The 24,165-nt window shown below is 39.7% G+C and overlaps 1 protein-coding gene across 9 annotated transcripts in view; it reads right to left on the bottom strand.

Annotated features, from left to right (window-relative positions):
- NPNT (nephronectin) overlaps nt 1-24,165 on the bottom strand; it is a 78,444-nt gene that overhangs the window by 4,671 nt on the left and 49,608 nt on the right. For all 9 annotated transcript variants that reach the window (XM_073892075.1, XM_025873637.2, XM_073892080.1 and 6 more), the window contains 2 exons: nt 7,973-8,059; nt 7,391-7,489 (listed from right to left, as the gene is read on the bottom strand). In XM_073892075.1, coding sequence (XP_073748176.1) covers nt 7,391-7,489; nt 7,973-8,059 — 186 coding nt within the window. The remainder of the gene's footprint in view (nt 1-7,390; nt 7,490-7,972; nt 8,060-24,165) is intronic.

Below are 24,165 nucleotides of genomic sequence, written 5' to 3'. Positions count from 1 at the left end.
TCACCATCCTCACCAATGTATGATTATGTTGTCAAACTGGCTGGCTGGTTGACTCGAAGTTGCCAGGGAGAATTTTCTATGTGGATAATTAACCCCCAGGCAGTAGAGCAGATGGTAATCAAAGGGGCACTAGATAGGTTTGTTCTTTCTTCTCTCTCTTTTTTTTTTTTTTTTTTTTATCTCTAAAGCAAGAAGCGTCCTTTGGAAAGGTCAGTTTGCCATGTTTCTCACACTGGAGTACCCCTAGCCCCAAGAAGATGCAGAGGTGTTCTGGAAACCTCTACATCTTTCTGGAGCATCAATTTTATTTGTAGGCAAGCAGTTTAAGACACTTTTACATCAAAACAAATCTACATTATATATAATTAATATATAAATTTTTATTACATATACATGTACACAAAACATTAAGGAAAACTTGCACTTTGGACAGGTCACTTTGACGATGTCCTCAGATCCCTAGGGCTGCAGGGTTTGCTTTCCCCTATTGTTAGAGTAACCACCACGGTCACTGAGAAGTGGGGATTGGGGGTAGCTTAAGCAGCAGTGAAGTGGGGGTTGCCCCTTCTCAAGAGAGGGAAAGTTGCAAGTAGTATTTTGAAACTCAGTCCATGTGCAAATGACATTCCCCCCAGCTGTCTTACTACAGCCAACTGAAAAACAACACTGTTTCAGCACTGAATCATCCCTAAGAAATACGTGGTTGGAATGTTGAACACCTGTACCTGTTTTGGTAGAAATGCTACTTATTTCTCAGTTAAGAGATACACCATCCTTCCTTTCTTATGCTTGCTCTGCGTAAGACACGATCATTTGGGGGGTGTCCTATTCTTCAAGTGACTTCTCCACTGAGTACCCTCTGAGTATTCAAAGGACCAAATCGGTGATTTGTGTATAGTCCGCCTGTGCTAGGCTCATTAGCCTCTCTCCTGGGAGCATCTTTAGTCTTTGAAGGGAACACTCATTCGGCTTGTTCTGCAGCTGCAGAAGCAAAGACTTGGGAGAGGTGAAGGCACCCAAGATACCGCTCTGCCAGTGAGGGGCAGGGTAATGTTTTGAGCTCAGAACAGCCTGACCCCCTATTCAGCCCTTGCTGCTCTCAGACTGGAATCATGGGTTGACGTGTTTCTGTCCCCCAGGAGACCGTAAACTTGTTGATGTCAGAACCAACCTTTCCCCCAAACCACCCCATTTTATATCCTAGCCTATGTAGGGCTTTGATGTCATTTGTTGAATAAAAGATGTTCTAAGAATATGGCAAAAAGCCCTGCAGGGCAACAGGTCCTTGAAGCATGTACTTGACTCACCACCAAAAACACACACAGAATTCATCCTCCTTCCCTACCCTGTGCCCCGTCAAATTCATCAAAACAATATTTTGGGCCAAAACATTTAGATGGGGCTTAAATGTCTCCCTATAAGTCAGCTTTGAATCATCACAGGTATTTGGGTTAAGACTAAGATATAAGGTTATTACAACCTGGTTGGGTTAAGACTAAGATATAAGGTTATTACAACCAGGTTATTAAACCTGAAAGTTCTAAGAAAACAAGGATTACCTTGAAACCCTGTGGAACGTACACTAATATCACTCTGCCAGACACGGCCTGTAGACAGCCTAACAAACCGAGGCATCCTAATAAGAGCCAAATAGTCCTGTTGCATAGGTATTTAAACTAAAATGTAAATCATGATGGATGAGGCTATAACTGCTCTTTCTCTATGGGGCTGCTCTGTGGGCACCAGGTTTTTGTTTTACCGTAAAGAATTCTCTCCCTTTTTAATAGAAGGAAATGGTACGTGGGTGGAATAGTAGCTCAGGGGAAAAACTGATCTAGTACCCCAAACAAGTTACCTATTAAATAAAATAAAAATTTTATTTCAGATTCCAAAATACTGGTTTAAATATAAAATTACATTAAATATTTCCATGGTTTCAGTTTAAAGCATCATAATATCTAGTTTTTGGTTTTTGTTTTTGGAGCATTATTTTTTTACAAACAAAACAACAACAACAACAACAAAACCCCAAAACTTGCCAGAAAGTTAGGTGATAAAATTTAAATGTATTTATTTTTAACTCTGTACTGGTTTGTGCCTTTACAATTTCAATTTACGAAGAGAACAACATAATGTCCGTTACTTTACCTGTTAACTGTGTGGTCATAAAAATGAGGGGGAGGTTTGCAGTGATTTTTTTTTTTTCTTACATCTTTTGGCCTAGCTGAGAAACCAGCCCAGGTAGAACTAAGATCATTATGGTTTGCTGGTATTTACCTCTCAAATGCAAGGAGCTTAATTTTTTGTTTTTTAAGGGGAAGTAATACAGTAATGTCCACTGCAGGAAAAAAGAAATAGAAAAGCATAAAGAAAATTTAAGTATGTCATGATCCCCAAAACCAGAGATAATTACTAACATTTTAACTTCTGAACTTCTCCTATGCAAATACATGAACACTAATGCACATGAATATGCACATTATTTGCAGTGTAATAACTTGTTTTCATTAAATATATCAGCCATTTTTCATAGCTCCAAGTATGCCATTAATAATTCAGCCAATTTCTTATTGAAGTTTCCAAATTTTCACTTTTTAATTTTACTTTTCTTTTGTAATTTCAAGTTTTTATTTAAATTCCAGTTAGGTAACATACAATGTAATATTAGTTTCAGGAATAGAGTTGAGTGATTCATCGCTTACATATAAGACCCAGTGCTCATCACAAGTGCCCCCCAAATTTTCACCTTTTTAAGAAAAAAGTACCATAAAACAGTGAGACAAGCAAAAAAATAGTTGCAAAACATGAAAAGGACTAAATTCCCTTTTTAAATAAACCGTACAAATCAATAACAAAAATCAGTAATAAAAATACACAAAATAAAGGGCATCAAAGAAAAAGATTACTTAAATACTGTGAAAAGCTGGCCATCTTTTCATATAAGAGAAAATCAAAATTAAAAGGCAATGCCTTTTCACCTATAAGCTTAGCAAGGATAAAAAAATAGTTTAATAAGATCTGTTGGGGATGGTTCTTAAATATTACTGGTGAGAGCATAAATTGCTACAACTCTTAGGAAGGTCAGTTGAGAAAACTATCAAATTCAAAACTCCCATTTCCTTTGACCTAGCAATTCCACATCCAGGAATTTATCTTACATTCAAGCAGATACGAAATGATACATGTACAAGGCTATCCACCACAGCACCGTTCTGCTGAAATGTGCCTCAGTGAATGGTGGGTTAAACACAATGTGGTACATCTAAAAAGGAACGGAGTAACAGCCATAAAGAACAGTAAGGTTGTTCTGTAGGCACTGATGCAGGACAAGCTCCAACAACAATGGCTAATACTATTTTAATGGTAACTGTGGGCCAGGCACTGCTTTAAATGCTTTACATACATTTAATAGACACTATTCTCTCCATTTCAATACCCTGCTCAAGGTCAAAGCTAGCGCGTGGTAGCTCTAGGTTTCAGCCCAAGCCTTCTGGCTTCAAAGTCCACGTGTGTATTAACTCTTTAAGATATAATCTTTAAGTGACAAAAGCAAGGTACAGGGCAGGGGGCTGTTGTGTAGAAAAATATATCTCTGGAAAGATAACCAAGAAACTGGATGCATCTGGGGAGGGTGACTAGGAGCCAGGGCTGGGGACGGAAGCCTTTATTTTCACTGTTGATTTTTCTATTTATGTCTATTTCAAAATAATGTTTAATGCTGCAATAGACATACTTGCATGTACAAGCTGGCTTGGTCCCTATATACTTGAAAGTGAATACCTTGTAGCTATCACTAGCAGACACAGAACTGAGTCAGTTTCCTTTAACCCTGATCCCCAGAGATCAGCATTTCAGGAAAAGGCCCCCTGGGGTCCAGCCTTGACATTTACAGAAGGGTGTGTCTTCAGGGCATCACCACATCTGTCAGCAGCGCAATCTTCCATCTCTTAGAGGCAAGTATTAATTTCACTATCTCACAATGAAGTTCAAGACCGAATGGGATAAAACCTAATGAGCACCAAGAAAGCAGCTAGCAAACGAATGTACTTTGCAGGTGTCTCTCAAAGTTTTATTAGCATGAGAATATCTGCATAAGAAATGCACATTAAAAATCAGTCATAATGGTGGAAATCCAAACCTATGTTCCTTTACAAATGGTACAGTCTAGACAGAAAAAAAAAAGCTTGGTAATTAGATAATACACAAATAATTAAATTGGTTATATTCTTCTCTAGTCTTAGCATGGGATATATACACACTCACATCCCTGAACTTCCTAGAAGAAAAACAGGCATTTTTCATAATAAGCCTTATTAGTATTTTTCCATCGGTACCTGGTTAGAATTCCCCAACATATTCTAAAAAGCTCCTCCGCAATTCCAGCCTGACATATGCCATGCACTCCTACCCCATCTTCCCCCTCTGCCATCCTTTGGTCTTCCCATCCGCTTCCCAAGCTAGAGCCTGGCTGCTTCAGCAATCTCTCTGGGAAGACCTGGGAGCATTCCATTCTGAGCCAGAGGCTCTCAGAGGAGGTGTAGCAGATTTTCTAATCCAACACTTACCCAATGCTCAAAACAACATCTTGCTACATGTCACCCAAACGCCTCCACCAATGGAGAGCTCCCTATTTCCAAGTCATCCTGTTCTCTTTTTAGACAGCTCTGACGATTGGCAAGTTCTTGCGGAGAGTGAACCAAAATTGATCTCCCTGTAGCTTTTACCTACTGATCTGATTTCTCATCCCCTTGTGGTTCCAGAATAACTGTGGTAGATGTTGTTGGTCAAATATTTGAAAAGCAGTCTTGCTCCATTATTTCTTTTCCGAGCTGAACATTCTGGTTTCTTTACTTGTTTTCCCACAGGCTTTGAGATACCTTTCCATCTAGGTCGTGTTCTTAGAAGTGACCTACAATTATCTCTGTTCTTCTCAGACTAGAAAGAACCCACCAAAGTGGATTTGCCATTCTGGGGAAAAATATCCTACCTCTATGGAAATGACCCAACTTTTTGACAGTGATGACACAGGTTTCACTCAAACTGATTTAATAATTACTCGCTAAAATGCTCAAGGCTTTCACCCCTCTCATTTGAGTAACCTCCTCTTGCATCCTAGCTATGTGCAGAAGGGAAGAGGGGAAGGGACAAAAGCAGAGAAAGAATGGCCCCCCGTAGGGGCCAGAGACAATCATTAAGAGCTACCCAGTCACACAAACAGCCACCACTTCCTTTCAATTTGTTCTATCATTGCCAAATGACTGTTTCACATTTTTTTGTCTATCATTCTAATTTCCAATCATTTCTTTCTAGCAGAGGGCAAGTGGAATTTGGATCACCACAAATTTAAAACATTTACGTATGTGATGAATAGTAAAAAGTGTTAAAATACAAAACTGGTTCTACAATAGAATACAGAAATTTTAAAAAAATCAAGAATTTTACATGGATTTTCTACATTGGATGCCTCTATGGAAGTATAATGAAATCCTCTGAGTTTAGCATGAATAACTCTCACCAATGTACCTTACTTGAAAGAGTTATTTATCAGGACCATAAACAACGTTCACTATTCTATCCTACGTGACTGTCAAAGATGCTCCACCCTGTAGCCGATGGCTTCAGGTCAGGGGTCAGTCAAACCTACAGGCCTGAGATCTGCTAAGCAGATAGTGCACACACACAAGTGTAGGGGGGAGGCCACACGAAGTACAGGGAGGCCTAGATATGAAGTCTATTCTTTAGCTTTGTGGCCTTAGGAAATATATACAACCTCTGGGCCTCATTATTGCCTTTGTGAAACATAAGCAATATTACCTGCGTCACAGGGTGGGTGAGAGGATTAAACGGAACCAACAGGATGATGAATGAGTCAGGACTACTGTAGATATTAAATAAATGGTTTCTCTCTTATCCACAGATATCTGTGACATTAATAATGTCCTGCTCAGAGTCAACCTTAAATGAGAGGAACCTCACTGTGTGTATGGGGGGGCCACTAAAATTTATTTTGTATCTAAGAGAAACTAAAAACCCATTTGAACTTACTGAATATTCATATTTTTAAAAGGTTACCTCAAATTTTCATTTTTTTTTTTTTAGATTTCAGAGAGGATGTGTGTGCATGAGTGGGGGGAGGGGCAAAGGGAGAGGGAGACAAGCAGACTCCCCTCTGAGTGGGGAGTCCGACATGGGGCTCAATCCCAGGACCCCGAGACCATAAATGAGCCAAAATCCAGAGTCAGACACTTAACTGACTGAGCCACCCAGGTGTCCTCAAATTTTCGTTTTTAAAAATCTGTTCTATTTCCACCTTAGGGGGATCTAATGAATATATTTTTGGGCTAATTTTTTTTAATAATTCTGTACTCACAATGTGCAACAAGGACTAATACCATAGGTATCTCCAAGGAGCATTTAGGCATACAACAAAATCTACATTTTAACAAGGCTCCTAGCTGATCTGTATGCACACTGAGGTTTAAGAACTGGTTTAACAGAGCATATCTTGGGCGCCTGGGTGGCTCAGTTGGTTAACAGAGCATATCTTCCCTCAAGTTAACTTTTCTATGTTTTGTGCTCTATGCTATTCAAGAACTAGGCTTTTAAAATAAAAAACACACTTTTTCTTCATGTCTTCTATCTTTCATTCTTAAGTCTAGAACCAGGAGTATAAAAGGAAGAAAACAAATTTAACTCCTTACCCTCCCATTAACTTGGCCCCACCCATAAAAGATTTAATTACTGTGGGGAGGGAAAAAACCAAGAACAACGTGTAACTTTGCTTTCTGAAACAAGATGACAAAACATCTTGTAAGCACTGAAACATTAAAAGTCTTAATTTTCCAAGGCACTATGTCAATCTACCTCTCTAATAACATTCTCCTGTGGAATAAATGGTGGTAATTTAGAACTAATTTCTTCAGCATCTAAGTTAGGTGGAAATTTTTTTCCAGAGAAATATTCAAAACTTCACAGAAACGTCCAGTGTCTCTTTCTGCAATGTGTCACAACTTTTTAAAAAAGGACAAAGTTGAGAAAACAACTGGGGATGACAACCAGGGCTGGTGTTATATTATTTCTCTCATGCCTGGGAATGGGGCACAACAAATAACTTGGAAATTCTATGTTAGAATGAATCTAAAGGTTTTACTTACCAAGCTCTTTGACAGAAACTAGAGTAGTAGTTCTTTTAATGAACTACTTGTCTTCCCATAATATAATTCTAGTTTATTGCTGACTAGTTCACTTAAAAAATATGCAATATGTAATGCTGGACGAGATCTTTCTTTACTGAATAAAGACGGTAAACAGAGATATGTTACAGTATTCTTGGTTGTTAAAACCAGGGTCCCCAGACAGGATCAAATTGATACAGATTAACTGGTTTTACCTGTTGGATCTCTCACTGGTTCCCAGTGCAAGTCACTGTCTTTTTCCCTGATCCATCCACAAAGCCCATGGTCAAAATTACAACTGTGTATCAGGACACCTACAAGAAAACGACCAGAAAGATTGAGTAGACCACAATGGCACAATTTGTAAAAACAAATTTGTGAACTACGGTTATCGATCTGTACACGTGTACTCTTCTAGCCACATTTAACTATCCGACCAGAACTTCCCTCCATGAGATCAAAGGAAGAGCACATGAATCCTTCCTTAGAAAAATCGTGCATGTGTGTTCAGCTGTAAAAATAGAACACAACAATGTGGCCAAATTATGATCTTGTTATATCATCACTTACAAAATAGGATTTCCTCTTCATAGTTTAAGTGCTGCTTTAATATTTTTTTAAAAAGATGATATGTAATTATTTTCACTCAACAACTGTATAACTACAGAGGAAACCAAGCTGTTAAAAAAAAAAAGTACACTTTTCCCAGATGTAACAATCTACAATTTAAAAATCATTTTCAGGAAATGGAAGGAAACAATAAAATGTCATAACATGCGAAAAATGTAAGGATCTACCTGGATCATCTTTTGCTTCATCATCTGCACTGACTCCCCTTTCAATTTCAAATATTTCAAACAAGTCGTTTGAAGGCTGCCGTGGAACTGCAAGAGAGAGAGGTTTGGTCTAGTTTGGGTGAGGTATTGATAAAGACGCATGCCTTAACCAGGGCATAGCAGGAGAAGACCTAGGCATTTCACGCATCTGGAAGAATCCAAAATATTTCATTACATGTCACTGTGATGTTTATTCTATAGGGACTTTAACATTTATCTGAGTACAATTTTTGAAAATGTTTTCCAAAAGTTTCTAAAATTCAACATAAAAATACATTAAAAAGTCTTTGCCTGGAAAATACATTTTAAAAAAGCTACCAATTTCTAGCAAAATATTCACCTCTGTCAAATTCTAGAATTTGTTTCTATGAAAGATACATTATGAACTCTAAATGAAGGTGGTTTTAATGGAAAATGCCTGCAACTGCAGTGAATGGTTTGACTTTCTAACCACAGCATCAACTCCCCTCCAGTGAAGGCTGCCCACTGCTGCACTCCATCTACAATTCTTACCACAGCTGGGTTCCCTGGCTCCTTAAAGATCAAATCCCAACTCCCTGGTGCAGCATTCACAACCCAGCGCCTAAAACATACAAATACTGTCCAAACCATGGCATTCATTTTCACATCTCCGGCCCCACCCCCAGCTTGGGATCCTCTTGTTCCTACTAATTAACCTGCCAAACTTCCCCTATTTCCTTCTTCTTCTTCCCGTCTTCCCCAGTGTAAATATCATGCCTGGCTGAAAACTTTCACGCCCCAGGTGAATTAAATCCTTCCTCCTTGTACTCTCCAAAGGCTCATGTGCACACCTCTCTATTACACTGTTCTGTAGAGAACTGCAGCTATTCACATACGTGTGTGTGTGCCTCTGCTAGTTTCCGAGGTCCTGGAGGGCATCGACCGTGCCTTATTCATGGGACATTTCCAAGGTTTGACCTGGTGACAGACCCTCAATAAGTGTTTACTGCATGGATGTGAAAATCTTACCAGAAACTCATTTTGTCAATCCTTTTCCTCAAATGAACCAACTGGGACAGAGCTTAAGAGTCTATCTTTTAAAAGTCATTTAAAGCATTAGTTATTCAATGTATATTTACTCCCCATATGCCAAGTACCATGGCAGGCCAGGGAGACCGCTAACGGGGTGAACAAGACCAACTAGGACCTGACCGTCTGGGAGCTTGCATTCGAACTAGAGAGGCAAACATTAAACCACACTAAACATAAATCCACACTACAATTCTAAATGTTGATGAGGGCTGCGAAGGAAAAACACCAGAGGATGTCCTGAAGAGTAACTGGGTTGGAGGGTGAGGGGTATGTGGGAATATCTGTGAAGGGGAATTCCTGACCAAAGACCAGGGCTACTCCCTTCTCTTTGCCAGAACCTCATTAACTATATTTTTATAAGGCAGGGAGTAAAAGAAGTCGAATGCCAAGGAACAGATTATCAGTCAGAGGGTTTTCAACACTATTCCTATTATTTTTAGCAAGATTTTTTTTAAATTAACAATCCCATAATATTTGCACTGATTTTTTTTTTAGCTTACTACTTTTAAAGTTTTTCCCTTTTTGTTTCAAAAGTCCAAACAGTGAAAACCCATTCCCCCCTTCCCCCACACATACATACACTCACATATATCCAGCCTGAAAGGGATGGGAGAAGAGAAGCTGGTCAATAGACAAGCTTTAGGGACACACTGCCATCACAGGAGCCCTACAGGGTGAGGTAACTGGCTACCTTCTTGTACACCCAAATGACTCATGGCAATGCATTTATAGCTTTCCTTTCTTCCTTTAGGACTCTAAGAGGGAGATTGCCTCTTATTTACTAGAAATATTACAAAGTTGTAGGCAAACATCCTTCATTTCTCATGACATAAAGTTCAAAAAATTCTATAGAACAATCATTTTTTTGTTCTCTTGTAACTTATACAAATTATCTCTGGATTGGAAGAGCGCAAATCTTACAGTACCATAGGATGGTACTACATTATGGCAGTTTGTCAGCCCCCTTTTTTTCTAGCTGAAGGACTGTTACATGGTAAATAGAGTCTTGGTGTAGAGAGGGAGGATTGTACAAAGGTTTCCTGGCACAAAGGGCCTGTTTTTTGTTTGTTGTTGTTCTTAGAAGCATCCTTATTACAGGTGATCTTAACCCTATAATACATATATTACAACATGTGGAGAACTTCCAGTCACTAATATAACACTTGTCATAGGGAGCTTGCAAGTAGCTGTCTTAGAAACATCTATGTTATAAGTGAATTCATCACTTCATTCTTCCTAGAATGGGTGCAGTTTCCACCTAACACTGTTCTCTATGGTGCTTGCAGGATATGTTCTTAGAAACCTCTGTATTACAAATGTACTTAAATACTTTATGCTTATTTAGTGGGTATCACTTCCATTACCGATACAACACTGTGTGAACACAGCTTGCAAACTCCTTCTTAGAAACATCTTATTAGAAGTGGTTCTTAAACAATTCATTGCATGCATGAATATAATGAAGGTGACTTCCGCTCACAATAATAAACTGGTCATAAAGGGAGATCAAGGGGAACCTCTAAGGAAGCACCATTTAGACCAAGAGAGAAAGAATGTGGAAACTTCCAAGCAAAAAGCAAAGTGTTGAGGGGGTCGGGGAAGAGGGAGTGTTTCAGACAGCAATTACAAAGAAGGTGCTCAGAACATTTACAGAAAGGCATTCATGGTGCCTATAGGAAAGATGCTGAGAAATGGGGAAAGTGATGTGGGATGAAGTTGAAGAGAAAGGAAGGGAGGAGATCACACACTTGGAAAACAGCAACTCAAAGAATTAGTCATCTAACAACTTGCAAAGTGCCAGATGTTTCATTAATACTTCTTGGAAACCAAGTGCCTAAAATACTAACTTCAGCGGCAGTTGATCAAGCACACCTTCACTCCAGGTCATGGGGAAACATTCCAAGGAATTTAGAAGCCTGACATGCTCAGCAGCTATTAGTTCTTACAATTCTGTGTACTCTACTTTGTAACTCTGCCAAATTGCTCAACTATTTCTCCTTTCTCACACTCCTCTCACACACTGCTATGGATTGCTAAGAGTGTTCCACTGAAGTGTCAAGAGAAGGTTCACCACCCCACTCCCTGGCATATTTTATGGTTTATGTGAAAATACTAAGCGAAATAAGTAGTGGGAAAAAGTCATTCAAGCAGTATGCCTCAACTATGTACAAGAAAAACAAGCAAACAAAACAACAGATTAGAAACAAGAGTGACAAAAACACCACCCCCTCCCAAGCCTATACGGTCAATTAACTTACCACAGAGAAGCCAAGAACATGCAATGGGGAAATGCAGTCTCTTCAAGAAATGGTGTTGGGAAAACTGGACAGCCACAAGCAAAAGAATGAAACTGGACCACTATCTTACCCAATACACAAAAATGAATTCAAAATGGATTAAAGACTTGAATGTAAGATCTGAAACCATAAAATTCCTAGAAGAAAATATAGGCAGTAAGCTCCTTCACATTGGTCTTGACAGTGATTTTTTGGATATGATTCCAAAAGCAAAAATAAACAAGTAGGACAATATCAAACTAAAAACCTTCTGCACAGCAAAGGAAACCATCACCAAAATGAAAAGGCCAGCTACTAAATAGAAACTATCTGCAAATCATATCTGATAAGAGGTTACTACCCAAAATATATAAAGAACTCCTACAATTCAATAGCAAAAAAAAATCCAATTAAAAAATGAGTTCTAAATCATCATTTTTCCGAAGAAGACATACAGAGGCCAACAGGTACATGAAAAGGTGCTCAATATCACCAATCATCAGGGAAATGCAAATCAAAACCCTGAGGAGGTATCACCTCACACCTGTTAGGATGGCTGCAATCAAAAAGACAACGAGTGTTGGCAAGGATGTGGAGAAAAGGGAACCCTGGTGCATTGTTGATGGGAATGCAAGTTGGTGCAATCACTACGGAAAACAGTACGGAGGTTCCTTGAAAAAATTAAAACTAGAACTGCCACATGATGCAGCAATTCCACTTCTGGGTATTTATCTGAAGAAAATAAAAACACTAATTCAGAAAGATATAAGCACTCTCGTATTCATTGCAACATTATTTCCAACAGCGAAGATCTGGAAACAACCTAGTGTCCACTGACAAATGAATGGATAAAGAAGATATGGTCTGTATATGCACAGAGGAATATTATTCAGCTATAAAAAGGAATGAAATCTCGCCGCTTGTGACAACATGGACGGACCTTGAAGGCATTATGGTAAGTGAAACGAGTCAGAGTAAAATACTACAAGGTCTGGCTCACAGGTAGAATCTTTAAAACAGAAACAAGCTCATAGATACAGAGAACAGATTGGCTGCCAGAGGCAAGGGGTGAAGGGTGGGCAAAGGGGGCTCAAAAGTTACAAACTTTGTTATAAAGTAAATAAATTACAGGGATATAATATACAGCATGGTGACTATAACTAGTAATACTGCAATGCGTATTTTAAAGTTGCTAACGGCATAAATCTCAAAATTTCTCATCACAAGATTTTGTAACAAAGTATGATGGGTGTTAAGTGGAGTTATTGTGGTTATCATTTCAACATACATACAAATATTAAATCATGTGTTGTACACCTGAAACTAATACGGTAGGTCAATTATACCTCAGTTAAAAAAAAAAAAGAAATACACTAATATGCTAATAATGGTGGTCTGAGTATTGGAAATGAAAGTGATGTTTTCCCATTTGTTCGGTTTGCTTTGTCTTTTGTAATTGTATATTTTTAGGACTATTCATAAGAGGAATTTCTGTTGTAGAAGAAAAAAAGTACCTAAAACATAGAAAGAAAAGAGAGTTCTGTGAGAGCACATACATAGACACCTACCCCATAGCAACTATATGTCTGTTGTTTGTATTTTGATTGCTCAAAGAGAACTTTTTAATTTATTTGAGAGAGCGACCAAGCGCACGCACGGGGGGGGGAGGGGTAAAGGGAGAAGCAGACTCCCTGCTGAGCAGGGAGCCCAACGTGGGGTTCCAACCCAGGACCCTGGGATCATGACCTGAGCCGAAGGCAGACGCCCAACTGAATGAGCCACTCAGGCCCCTCAAAGAGAGTTGTGAATAGAGTCTTGGTACCTGTTATTAAATGTGAGGCTATGAAATTGAAATATATTAGTGATTTTTAACATATTCTTTGATTCAAGAGAACTATTTTAATCAATGTAGAAAATAGTAAAATAAATGACTAGCCTTGCCTGAAAATAGATAGATAACCAGGATAGATAATTGTACATGATTCTTCTAATTATTTTCCCTGCTTTGTGTTTTAGCTAATAGTCACTTTATTTTTTTTAAGATTTTATTTATTTGAGAAAGAGAGAATGAGAGACAGAGAGCATGAGAGGGAAGAGGGTCAGAGGGAGAAGCAGACTCCCTGCCGAGCAGGGAGCCTGATGCGGGACTCGATCCCAGGACTCCAGGATCATGACCTGAGCTGAAGGTAGTTGCTTAACCAACTGAGCCACCCAGGCGCCCTAACAGTCACTTTAAATATGCAATATATCTATTTTATAAAAACAAACACATATCTGATACTGTGTAGTAATTGGACCATTAATTCTTAGAATGGTATAATTTTAGAGATTAAAAAAAGGATAGAAATGCTAACAATTCCTCTACTGTCTGTCCATCCATCCTCCCTCTATTCTATCCACTTTTTAATGCAGTCAGTCAAGAAACAGAACCCACTGGGTAACAAGGCACTGGGCTAAGAACTTGTGAAGCAATGCACATACTCTTGCCTTCATGGGGTCTAATTTCTAGAGGTGAAGACAGACCTCTAACAATTTCCCCAGGTAATGAATGCTTTAAAAGACAAGCAGAGGAGGCTGTGTGAGCATGGGGGTGGGGCCTGGGGGCTGGCTAAGCTAGCCTGGGGAGGACAGATGCACGAAGATCTCTGAGAAGTGATGCTCACACCGGGACAGGAAGGATGCATTACTGTGAGCTAGTGCCCTAGGGAATGAAAAGGTGTGGAACTCAAACATCCTTCCAGCTCTAGAGCTCACAGGTGGGGAGGCAAGGTGAGGGAGGAAGGGCACCAAATGAAGCTAGAGACAGATGCAGGCAGATTAAAGCCCTGTAGAGATTTTGGGCTTTATTCTGGTAGAAGCTGGAAGTCTTTGCAAGATTTCAGGTCAAGTGGAATGTTCTGGCTGTAGCATGGAGAATGAATGGGGGTGGGGGGGTGAAAGTGGAGGTCAGAGAGCCATTACGACCAAAATTAACATAAACTAAAGAATGGTCATATAGTCTTTAAAAGATTTGTTTCCTAAACTGCTTCCTTCCATTGGCCAATGTTTTACTCGCCAAAACACTATCACTTGCCCAGTGCTTCTTGCAGCCTTCTGCATCAACAAAAATAAAAAGAAGATGCAGGTATGAAGCATGCAGACAACTGGACAAAAACAGGGTTAGACTGTGCTTAGGGACCTGGTACTCTTTCCCGGTGGCTGGAGGGCCTGGGAGACCGCGAGAAGAATCGGCCACACGAATAAGCAGGAAATCTCTTTAAAAAGACCCTTTGGCCCATTTTCTATTAAATATATTTTCTCTAGGAATATAATACTGATATATAGCTTGTGTTCATAAATGAGGTTTCCCAAATAGTCAACTATACTGTTACCCAAAAAGCATTAAGAGTAAGCACAGTGAAGTAAAAGTAAATATTATATACACACCTCCCACTGCCAGACTTCTTCCAACGAGTTAACCGTAGCAAAATGTAAGCACTATTTATTAAAGGTAGTTTTGTAAATTCTGTTTCTCTTCCAGGGTGGCTACCATAACATTACCCAGGCTAATTCTGGCATTTGTTGTGAGACTAAAAGATTAAAGATAACACTGTCTTAAATTGTTTCTCTGGTCAGGGTTTTCGTTCAGTGGGAGAGAATGGTGCATATGTAACTCTCCTAATACTCTGAAGGCTCTGAAAGCAAAACCTAGGGGATTTTTAGAGACTACAGAGTGGGGATGAATGATGGGGTTTTATGAGGCAGTCTCCTGCCTCTCTCTCTCCCCTGCCCCCTCCCCGGCCCCTTCTTTCCCTCTCCAGATGAAGAACATACGCATGCATTATAGCTTTAAATGACCAGAGAGAAGCAAATAAAAGGATTGGAAAGGAGTTTCTGAAATTTCCTTAACCACATTAGAGAAAATTCTTAGCCATATACTGATTACTAGCAAAAAGAAAAGGGTTTCTGGGCTCCACAGAAATAAGCCCTTGTCTGCCAAAGCTTTCATCCCATAGGAAGAATCTAAAGTGTTCAAAAGACAGCCCTTTGGGCTGAGAGTAAAGAGCAGAACTGGAAAAAATTTAATCTCTGGTGAAAGGTGGGACACAGACACCGCTCTAGTACTCAGTAAGGAGCCCAATTTACATGGCTCACCTATTTCTCCTTTAATAAAGTTCCAGAACAACTCAAAGCACTGACTGGGGCAATCCCAGGAGAACAGAATATCTAAAAGATGGTTCTTTTTTAAGTATGACCGTAAGGATGAGAACACAACTTTTCCAGAGCAAGAGAATACCTGACACGTTTTCTCTCTCCCTCTTCTAAAGCCAAAGGAAACCATGAAGGGTAGCCCTGTCAGGAACACTCCAGTGCAGGTGGTGAGCAGAGTACCTGATCTCAGGCTGCTGCTGGACACGAGGGGGTGGGGGTTGCCTGCAGAAGTCCACCTGCTGTGCAGGACACAAGTCAGTGCCCTCAGGCCAAAGAAATTCCTTTAAAGGAAAAACAGCTTTTATTTTTGGAATTTATCAGACACATCCTGTAACATGTTTCCCACCTAGATAGACTCATCTCTCAAAAGGCAGTTGTCACCACTGGCACAGCAAAGAAGTTGAGGGGATCCTGTCTCTTTTAACATCACAATTGTTCACCTAGTTACTATGAACACCTAAAGGAAACAGAGTATTCCAATGATTTGTTAGAAAGCTAGCTACTTCACATGTCCTTTACTTTTTATTTGTATTTTCTCTGCTCACCCAACAGCTCACACTAGCAAATCAATTTGGTTCAAAAGGATCCAGTTAGCTGAAAATAATATTAAAATATAATTAACCATAATAAAAAGCATTTTAAAAATATAGACTCGGAACTGAACACAAAATGGGGCTGTATTTTTATGAGTTAAGTAGGGCATGGTATCATTACTATATAATTGAATTCAACAACAGCCACAGAGGTAGTACCGGCTACCATGTATTGAATTCTTAGTATATGGTGAGAGTTTTATGTGCACCCACAACAGCTCAGTGAGGTAGATACTATTATCATCCCCACTTACAGATGAGGAAATGAAGGCATAGGAAGATTTCATAACACGCCCCAAATCACAGAGTGGCTACGAGCACAATACTTTTCCTCACAACACTACAGACAAACGTGCATTCAACTTAAAACATTTTTGATTTCTGACTTTGGTCACGTTCACCAAGAATTCAATCTGTACCTTCCGGGGAGAACGATTTTTTTTTTTTTTTTTACCAGCCACCATCAAATCAAATTAAATAGAAATCAAAAACCTTGGAAACTTACCGAATTCACCGCACCAGATCCTGACCTGTAAGCAGCGACAACTCGCTCCTTCCAAACACCAGCAGAGATGTAATCTCCAGGGAGATGTCAGGCATCTTAGGGTCTCTGGTCTTTACCAGAAAGCAAACCCCTTAGCAGAAACAACCTTTTACCCATTACCACACAGCATCAGAAAAGAGACTAAGAACAATGCAACCACACCAGCCACAGCCTCCGTAAAATCCACAGAAGGAAGACAAGAGAAGGAAACCGTACACAGTGCACAGCAGAGCAACAATCTTAAAGTGGAAAGTTTTTTTTTTACTGCCTGATACTTGGAATTTCAACACATTCTCAGGATCTAGAATAACAAAGCAACAGGGAGTCTGGTTCTCTGATAAGGCCACTCCTAAGAGCACCTGATACACATTACATTATATTCTATAATCTTTATTTGGCAACACTTTTCTTCTTTATGTGACCCAGATGCTCCATGCCACATTTTAGGCACAACTGCTACATCTGAAACACTCCACATCTGGCTAGTTCTGTTTCCATTCAAGACACTGTTCTACTGGTTGGAGCGAACATTATGGCTTAGAGAGCCCTGCTTTCTAGTGTGGTCAGCAGATCAACAGCACTACCTGTGAGCTTGTTAGAAATGCAGAATCTCAGGTCCTATCCTAGACCCAATGAATCAGAATTTTCACTTTAACATATTTCCATGTGACTTCTATATACACCGAAGGCAGAGAAGTACTTCCTTAGAAGGTCTGATTTAGTAAATGTGTGGTAGGGATTAGGAATCTACATCTTAAATAAGCACCCTAGGTTATTCTGGTTCAAAAGCTTCTGACAACACTTTGCAAAAAATCTGCTTCCTGGTCCAAGGGGTATTATATTCCTTGCAGTAATCTGAGCTTCCTAGCTAAAACTGGACATGTCTGACACACTCAATTGTAAAGACAATTTTGAAAAGTTAAAAATAGAAGTTAATAAAATTTTTAATGCATTTTTAAAAACCAGTATATTCTAAATAAAATTAATATGATTGAGAATCAGAATCCCATGGGGTACTTTTTCAAAACACATAGCTCACTCTCTTCCTGGGGAGAGTGGGATTCTGACCACTGACGCCTCTCCTAAGGAATCTCCTAGAATAAATAACAGTGACCCACAGCAGTGGGAATGGGAAGAGTAAACATCACTGAGTGAGGACAACAAAAGGACAAGGAAAGTCACCCCAAATATCATAAACTGGAGAGATTCACAATTACTAATCTGCTCTTTTTTGCTTCCAAACTTTTATATTCACCTGAACATATGTAGACATGTATTTTGTGCCTAATTGGGGTCAAACGGTATATACAGTTCTGTATCTTCTTTTCACTTACCCATGTTTTCCCAAGGCATTATTTTTGCCTAATTGGGGTCAAACGGTATATACAGTTCTGTATCTTCTTTTCACTTACCCATGTTTTCCCAAGGCATTATTTTTCAAAAAACACTGCTGCATAATATTTCATTGTATTGCTAGACTAGAAATGCATTTCCCCCTAAGTTCCTTAATTTCAGGTTCTACATAAAGTTTATCTTATTTTCTTTGCTTTGGGATAGCTCCTACCTGCTCTGATACCAGATTTTTGTCTTCGGTGCTTAGTCTCCAACTTTTCAGCAATTCCCTGCAGCATATCTCTGGTGTCCAAACAGGCATTCCACCAATTAAATCTGCTTTTCTTGCCCTAAGTCTGCCCAGCGTCTTTCTGCTCTCCCTGACCACCCTCCACCAAGACCTTCCAGAGTCCAAGATCAACCCACTGGTCTCAAAAACTATGCGGATGAGAGCTAATGCACAGTAATTTGTCCAAAGTCACGTAATTCATAAATAATAGAGGTGAGGATTGAAAATGGATCTTCTGGTTCAATGTTTTCTCTCCTTAGCAGGAGTTAAAAACTCCTCAGTTTCACATGCCTCAACACTATTTCCCTACATCATGCTCAAAATTAGAGGTATATTAGAGTTTTCTAGAGAATGTTTACTTTCAATGACTGTGCTATAAGCTGTATTGGAATAAAAAAAGACCAGAGTCTTAAGTAACTTTGATCATTTGGGGACAAACTATCAGAATCAACAAGTTAAATTTAGCTAGTTCAAGCATTTGAAGAATAACTTAGATTGAGAAAAAGTTGATTCCAACATAAAATTTTATTTCATTCTATTCAATATTTTTGAGTGCCTACTATGTACCAGCCATTGTTTGTTTGTTTTTTAAGATTTTAGTTATTTGTCAAGGAGAGAGAGGGAGTACAAGCTGGGGGAGCGGCAAGCAGAGGGAGAAGCAGGCTCCCTGATGAACAAGAAGCCCGATGCGGGACTCAATCCCAAGACCCCGGGATCATGACCTGAGCCAAAGGCAGACGCTCAACCGACTGAGCCACCCAGCTGCCCCTGTATCAGCATTGTGTGACTGTTTCAGGGGAAAACACTGGGGGGATAAATGGCTGCCCACAAATCTGCACTAGACTATACTTGGCAACAGAGGGAAATGATTTAGATTAGAAAAACATGTTTAAAGAAATTCCGCTTGCAGTCAATATTGGGTCAGATGTGACTGTTACAAATCTTTGGACCCTATCATTTGAGACAGATTTGAAAAACGAAGGACGTTCAAAGGCAACCCAAAAAGATTGCAAAGTGGGTTGAAAAACACTCTTCCTTTGAAAAACAGTCTTTCTAAGAAAAGGTTTATGAAACAGAAATTACTGAGCCCAAACAAGAGACAGCTGAGTAATTTCCAGAGAGTGTCCTTTAATACAAAGAATATAGGGTCTGGAGACACTGACCAGCTGTGTCCATCAGCCACAAGTACCTGACCATCCTGCACTGGTGTAAACTACAATTTCAAGAATTTAGATTAATTATGAGAAAGAATATCCCAACAGTAAAATGTGTTATTGTGAGGGACTTTAGTCACCCTTAGAGATTTGGGATATAACTGGGATGATTTCTTTAAAAACTCGTAAGGACATCACACTTGGATAATTAATTGTGTTGATTTAGATGAAAGTTTTTAGGCCCCAAATTAAAATGTAAAAAGGCTGTATTATAATCATTCCTTCTGGATTGCTTATTTGAAGTTTCAAAAAAATTTTTTTTGTTTTGAACCCCGTTTTTTTGTAGTAAAAGGACAAAAATTCCGGCATCAATGATATTTTGTTTACACCTACAAGAAATGTTGTTTTAAGGGGCTGTTTCTTAAATCTTTTTCACATTAAAAAAAAATGCCAACTTTCATACAGGCCAACTTCCAAATAATAAAAGTATAAAGCACAAATTATTTGAGCTAGTCTCAGAAGCTAGGGAAATATATATTTTGAGACATTATATCTACACTGACATCATCTGCCTTCTCATTATCATCAAATTTTCAGATTTAATAATCCACTGAATAGAATGCCAATCTCTAAAAAGAAAGGAGGAAGGGAGAGAAGAAAGAGAGGGGAAAATGGTGGAAGCACCACAGTAAAAAAATAAGGAACAATCAGAAAAGAATATTTTTTAATTCTTAAATATAGATTAAATCTGTTATTATATCGGGCTAGCTTTTGTATAGAAAATTTGATTACATGATGATAATTTATTTTACTTTAAAATGCTATGAGTGATCTATTCATTCCTTTGTTCCACAAATAATGTTCAAGTGCCAATTATGTGCCAGGCATTATTCTAGGTTCTTGAGACATACCAGTGAACAAAACAAAGATCCCTGTCCTCAAAAAATTTGTATTCTAGTAGGGAGATACAACAATAGACACGATCAGTAAGTAAATAATACGGTATATTAGAAGGTGATAAATGATATTAAAAAGAGAAAAGCAGGGGCGCCTGGGTGGCTCAGTCATTAAATGTCTGCCTTCAGCTCAGGTCATGATCCCAGGGTCCTGAGATCAAGCCCCGCATCGGGCTCCCTGCTCGGTGGGAAGTCTGCTTCTCTTTCTCCCTCTCCCACTCCCCCTGCTTGTGTTCCTTCTCTTGCTGTGTTTCTGTCAAAAAAATAAATAAAATCTTAAAAAAAAAAGAGAGAGAGAAAAACAGTAGGTAGAAAGGCATGCTGGTGGGCGCCTGGGTGGCTCAGATGGTTAAGCGTCTGCCTTCGGCTCAAGTCATGATCCCAGGGTCCTGGGATGGAGCCCTGCATCGGGCTCCCTGCTCCTTGGGAGCCTGCTTCTCCCTCTGCCTCTCTCTCTCTCTGTCTCTCATGAATAAGGGAATAAAATCTTGAAAAAAAAAAAAGGCATGCTGGTGGTGGTTGGTAGGGCTCACAATATTGAATATGGGCATCAGGGTGGTCCCCCTGGTGAGCCGACATTTGTGTAAAGAGGCGAGAGAGTGAGCCAAACTGAGAGCTGGGGGAAGAGTGTCCCAGGGAAAGGGAAGGGCTGGAGCAAAAGTCCGAAGCAGCTGTTTGAGGATCAGTGAGGAGGCTGGAGTGCAGTCAAGGAGGGCAGGGTGTGAGGAGGTAAGATCCTGTAGCACTCTGTGAGACACCAGGTGGACTTACGTTCATATGGAGCCAAGCACGTGCTGATGCACAGCTCTGAACACTGACGTCTCATTTCTGTTCTAAAAGATCCCTCCAGTTGGTGGGTTGAGAGGGGACCACGGAGGAAGCAGGGAGACCTGTCAAAGGCTCCTGTGGCACAGGTCCATGGTTCCTCACTCATAATGCTAAAATCCAAAAGCTATTTCTGTAACTCAACCAAACTCTTTGGGAGCCAAATTAGCATAAATATTCCTATGTTTCACTGCAGAAACATTAATCTGTTTCAGTATACATATGTATCTAATTACTTTTCAAAACTCTGAAAAATTCTCTATCCCACAACTTATCTGGATAAAGGAATTTGGACCTGTCCTCCCCGGGAAGAAGGGCTTGGGTCAGGGAGGCAAGCACTGGAGATGGTGAGAGGCGCTCCCACTTGAGACAGAATTTGAAGGCTAACAGCATTTCCACACAGATTGAATCTGGGTATAAAAAGAGTAGTTTAAGAGGACTCCAAGATCTTTCTTTGGCCTTAGCAACTGGTAGGACAGAGGTGACATCTCCTGGGGTGGGAAAGGCTGTGGGCAGAATGTGTTTGGGCTGATAATCAGAAACAATTAGACAGGTGGAGTCTGACAGATGTATTTCCATCTAACTAGAAAGGGTCAACAGGCAGATGGATATCCAAGAAAAGTTTGGGGAGAAGTCTGGGTTACAGATGTATCTGTGTTATAATTTTTTCCTTGATTTCCTTTTCCTTGATTTTCTTGATTTCCTAAAATATCTTTAGTCCTTCCTCAGGGGAACAATACATAACTACACACACACTCACACATTATAAAGAAAAGCTCTATTTCACAACCTCTTCCATTAAACAAATATACATCTTTCAATGTAAAGGAAAATATAACTAGAGTATAGGGCTGTTTGAAGACTGCCCGGCAGTGGCTGTCGTTAACGTCACCTGAACATTTATGAAATGAGGAGAGTTAAATTCTATTCTCAGACCTGTGGAGAAAAAGGATGGCTTAAGAAATTATTTTGCCAGAAGCGAAGAAAATATCAATGAAGAGAGAGTGTTGAACTAAAACATTGCTAAGTTTCCTTTCTGCTTTCACAGTGAATAAACTGTTTGTCTTGAATTAAAAACTTAGAACTCTTCCCTTACTCAGAAAATAGGCTATAATCACAAGACAGTAAATTAAGAAGTGTCTAAAATACCCTCATCCATGCTACCGTTAAGCAGTGCGATAGCTGAAGATGAACAAGAATGGAATCGGATTTGGGGCGGGCAGTGTCCAGAGGCAGCAACGCTGTCTGTGGCATGTGGCCACCTGGGCATCCAATCAAGGGAATTCCTTCCCAGGGCATGTCTTTAAGATCACACTCTCTCAGAATGAGTGCTCTCAAACATCGTTGGAACTCCATGTTTCCCCAATCTTGTCCTGCTAAATTCTGTTGGTGAACTTTAATGTTATACTTTAAATTCATATGTGCGTTGATATAGAGAGGAATAATGGAAAGACACACACACACACACACACACACACACACACATATATATATATACATATATATATATATTTTTTTTTTAAGAGAGAAAGAGGGAACACCAGTGAGTGGGGAGGGGCACAGGGAGAGGGAGAGAGAATCCCAAGCAGACTCCATGCCCAGCATGGAGCCTGACCTGGGGCTCCATCTCACGACCCTCAGATCATGACCTGAGCCAAAATCAGGAGCTGGATGCTTAACCAACTGCACCACCCAGGCGTCCCAAAAACGACATACTTTTTAAAATGAGAAAATATTAGAAGACTCAGAAAGATGTTATATCTATGTTAAAGTGTGTTTTTATATTAAGTTGCCAAGTTTTTATGACCCTACCTTAAGGCAACAGAATAACAAAAGTACTATCCTTACTTAAGCACCCATGAATAAACATCCCACTATATGATCACAAAGAGATGAAAACAAAACAAAGCAGAGGAGTAAGAAAGAGACACTGCTGAGAGAGAACAAAGGAAAGGAAGGGAGGCAAAGAGGAGAAAGATTTAAAAAAAAATCATTTTCAGGGTGCCTGGGTGGTTCAGTCAGTTAAGTGTCTGCCTTCGGCTCAGGTCATGATCCCAGGGTCCTGGGATCCAGCCTCATATGGGGCTTCCTGCTCAGTGGAGAGCCTGCTTCTCCCCCTCCCTCTGCCTGCCGCTCCCCCTGCTTGTGTTCACTCGCTCTGTCAAATAAATAAAATCTTTAAAAAAATACATTTTCAAATAAAACATGTGAATGTAAAACATATTACTGGATCTACTATCAGATTCCTCTAAAAATTACGTTTATTGCCTAAAACATACACAATTACAACTATATCAGAATTAGAGAATTTCAATCTCTCTTTAAATGGACAAGGACCTAGAAGAGAAATTTGAGAGTCACATACAAGCAAAAAGAAACTTCTCTTAAAAATTCACAAATGTCAGTGTTCTTTTTGCCTGTTAAAAAAAGATTTGCACAGTATTCAATATAAAGAAGCAAAGTTTGGTTCTGTCAGGGAGCAGTGGGAAAAGGAAAAGAGGAGACAGGAGGAGTGAATGCAAAGGTGGCTAACAGCACGGTGACACATGACATAAATACAGGGAGCATTTGCAAGTTGTAAAATTACACATTTTGGTCTGCTAACAAGGGAACAACCTCTTCCTCCTTCAAAACTTGCTGCTTTACCTCTAGCCTCTATCTCTATGGGTGATACCATCCTTTACCCACTTACCCACTGAAAATCTGAGGTCTCTGATCTGATCTAGCTCAAGTCTTCTAGATCCAACCACCAGGGCACAGCAAGCACAAGGGACAGGTTTGCCGGAAGGTTACTGCATATGTGAGCCTGCTTCCTACCTCTGTGCCTTTGGTGTGCTGTTCCCATGAACTGTATAGTACCTGTCTTTCCTCAAGCTCTTTGCCCCTGCCCACCCCAATACTTCCTGCCTGGAGAACTGATTAGGTGCTCTAATCTCTTTCG

The sequence above is a fragment of the Callorhinus ursinus genome, unplaced genomic scaffold, assembly GCF_003265705.2.
Source record: "Callorhinus ursinus isolate GAN/ISIS: 27379988/994484 unplaced genomic scaffold, GSC_fseal_2.0 scaffold4, whole genome shotgun sequence".
Taxonomy (NCBI): domain Eukaryota; kingdom Metazoa; phylum Chordata; class Mammalia; order Carnivora; family Otariidae; genus Callorhinus; species Callorhinus ursinus.
Note: the sequence above shows the minus strand (reverse complement) of the source record. Positions and strands in the feature narration are given on the sequence as shown.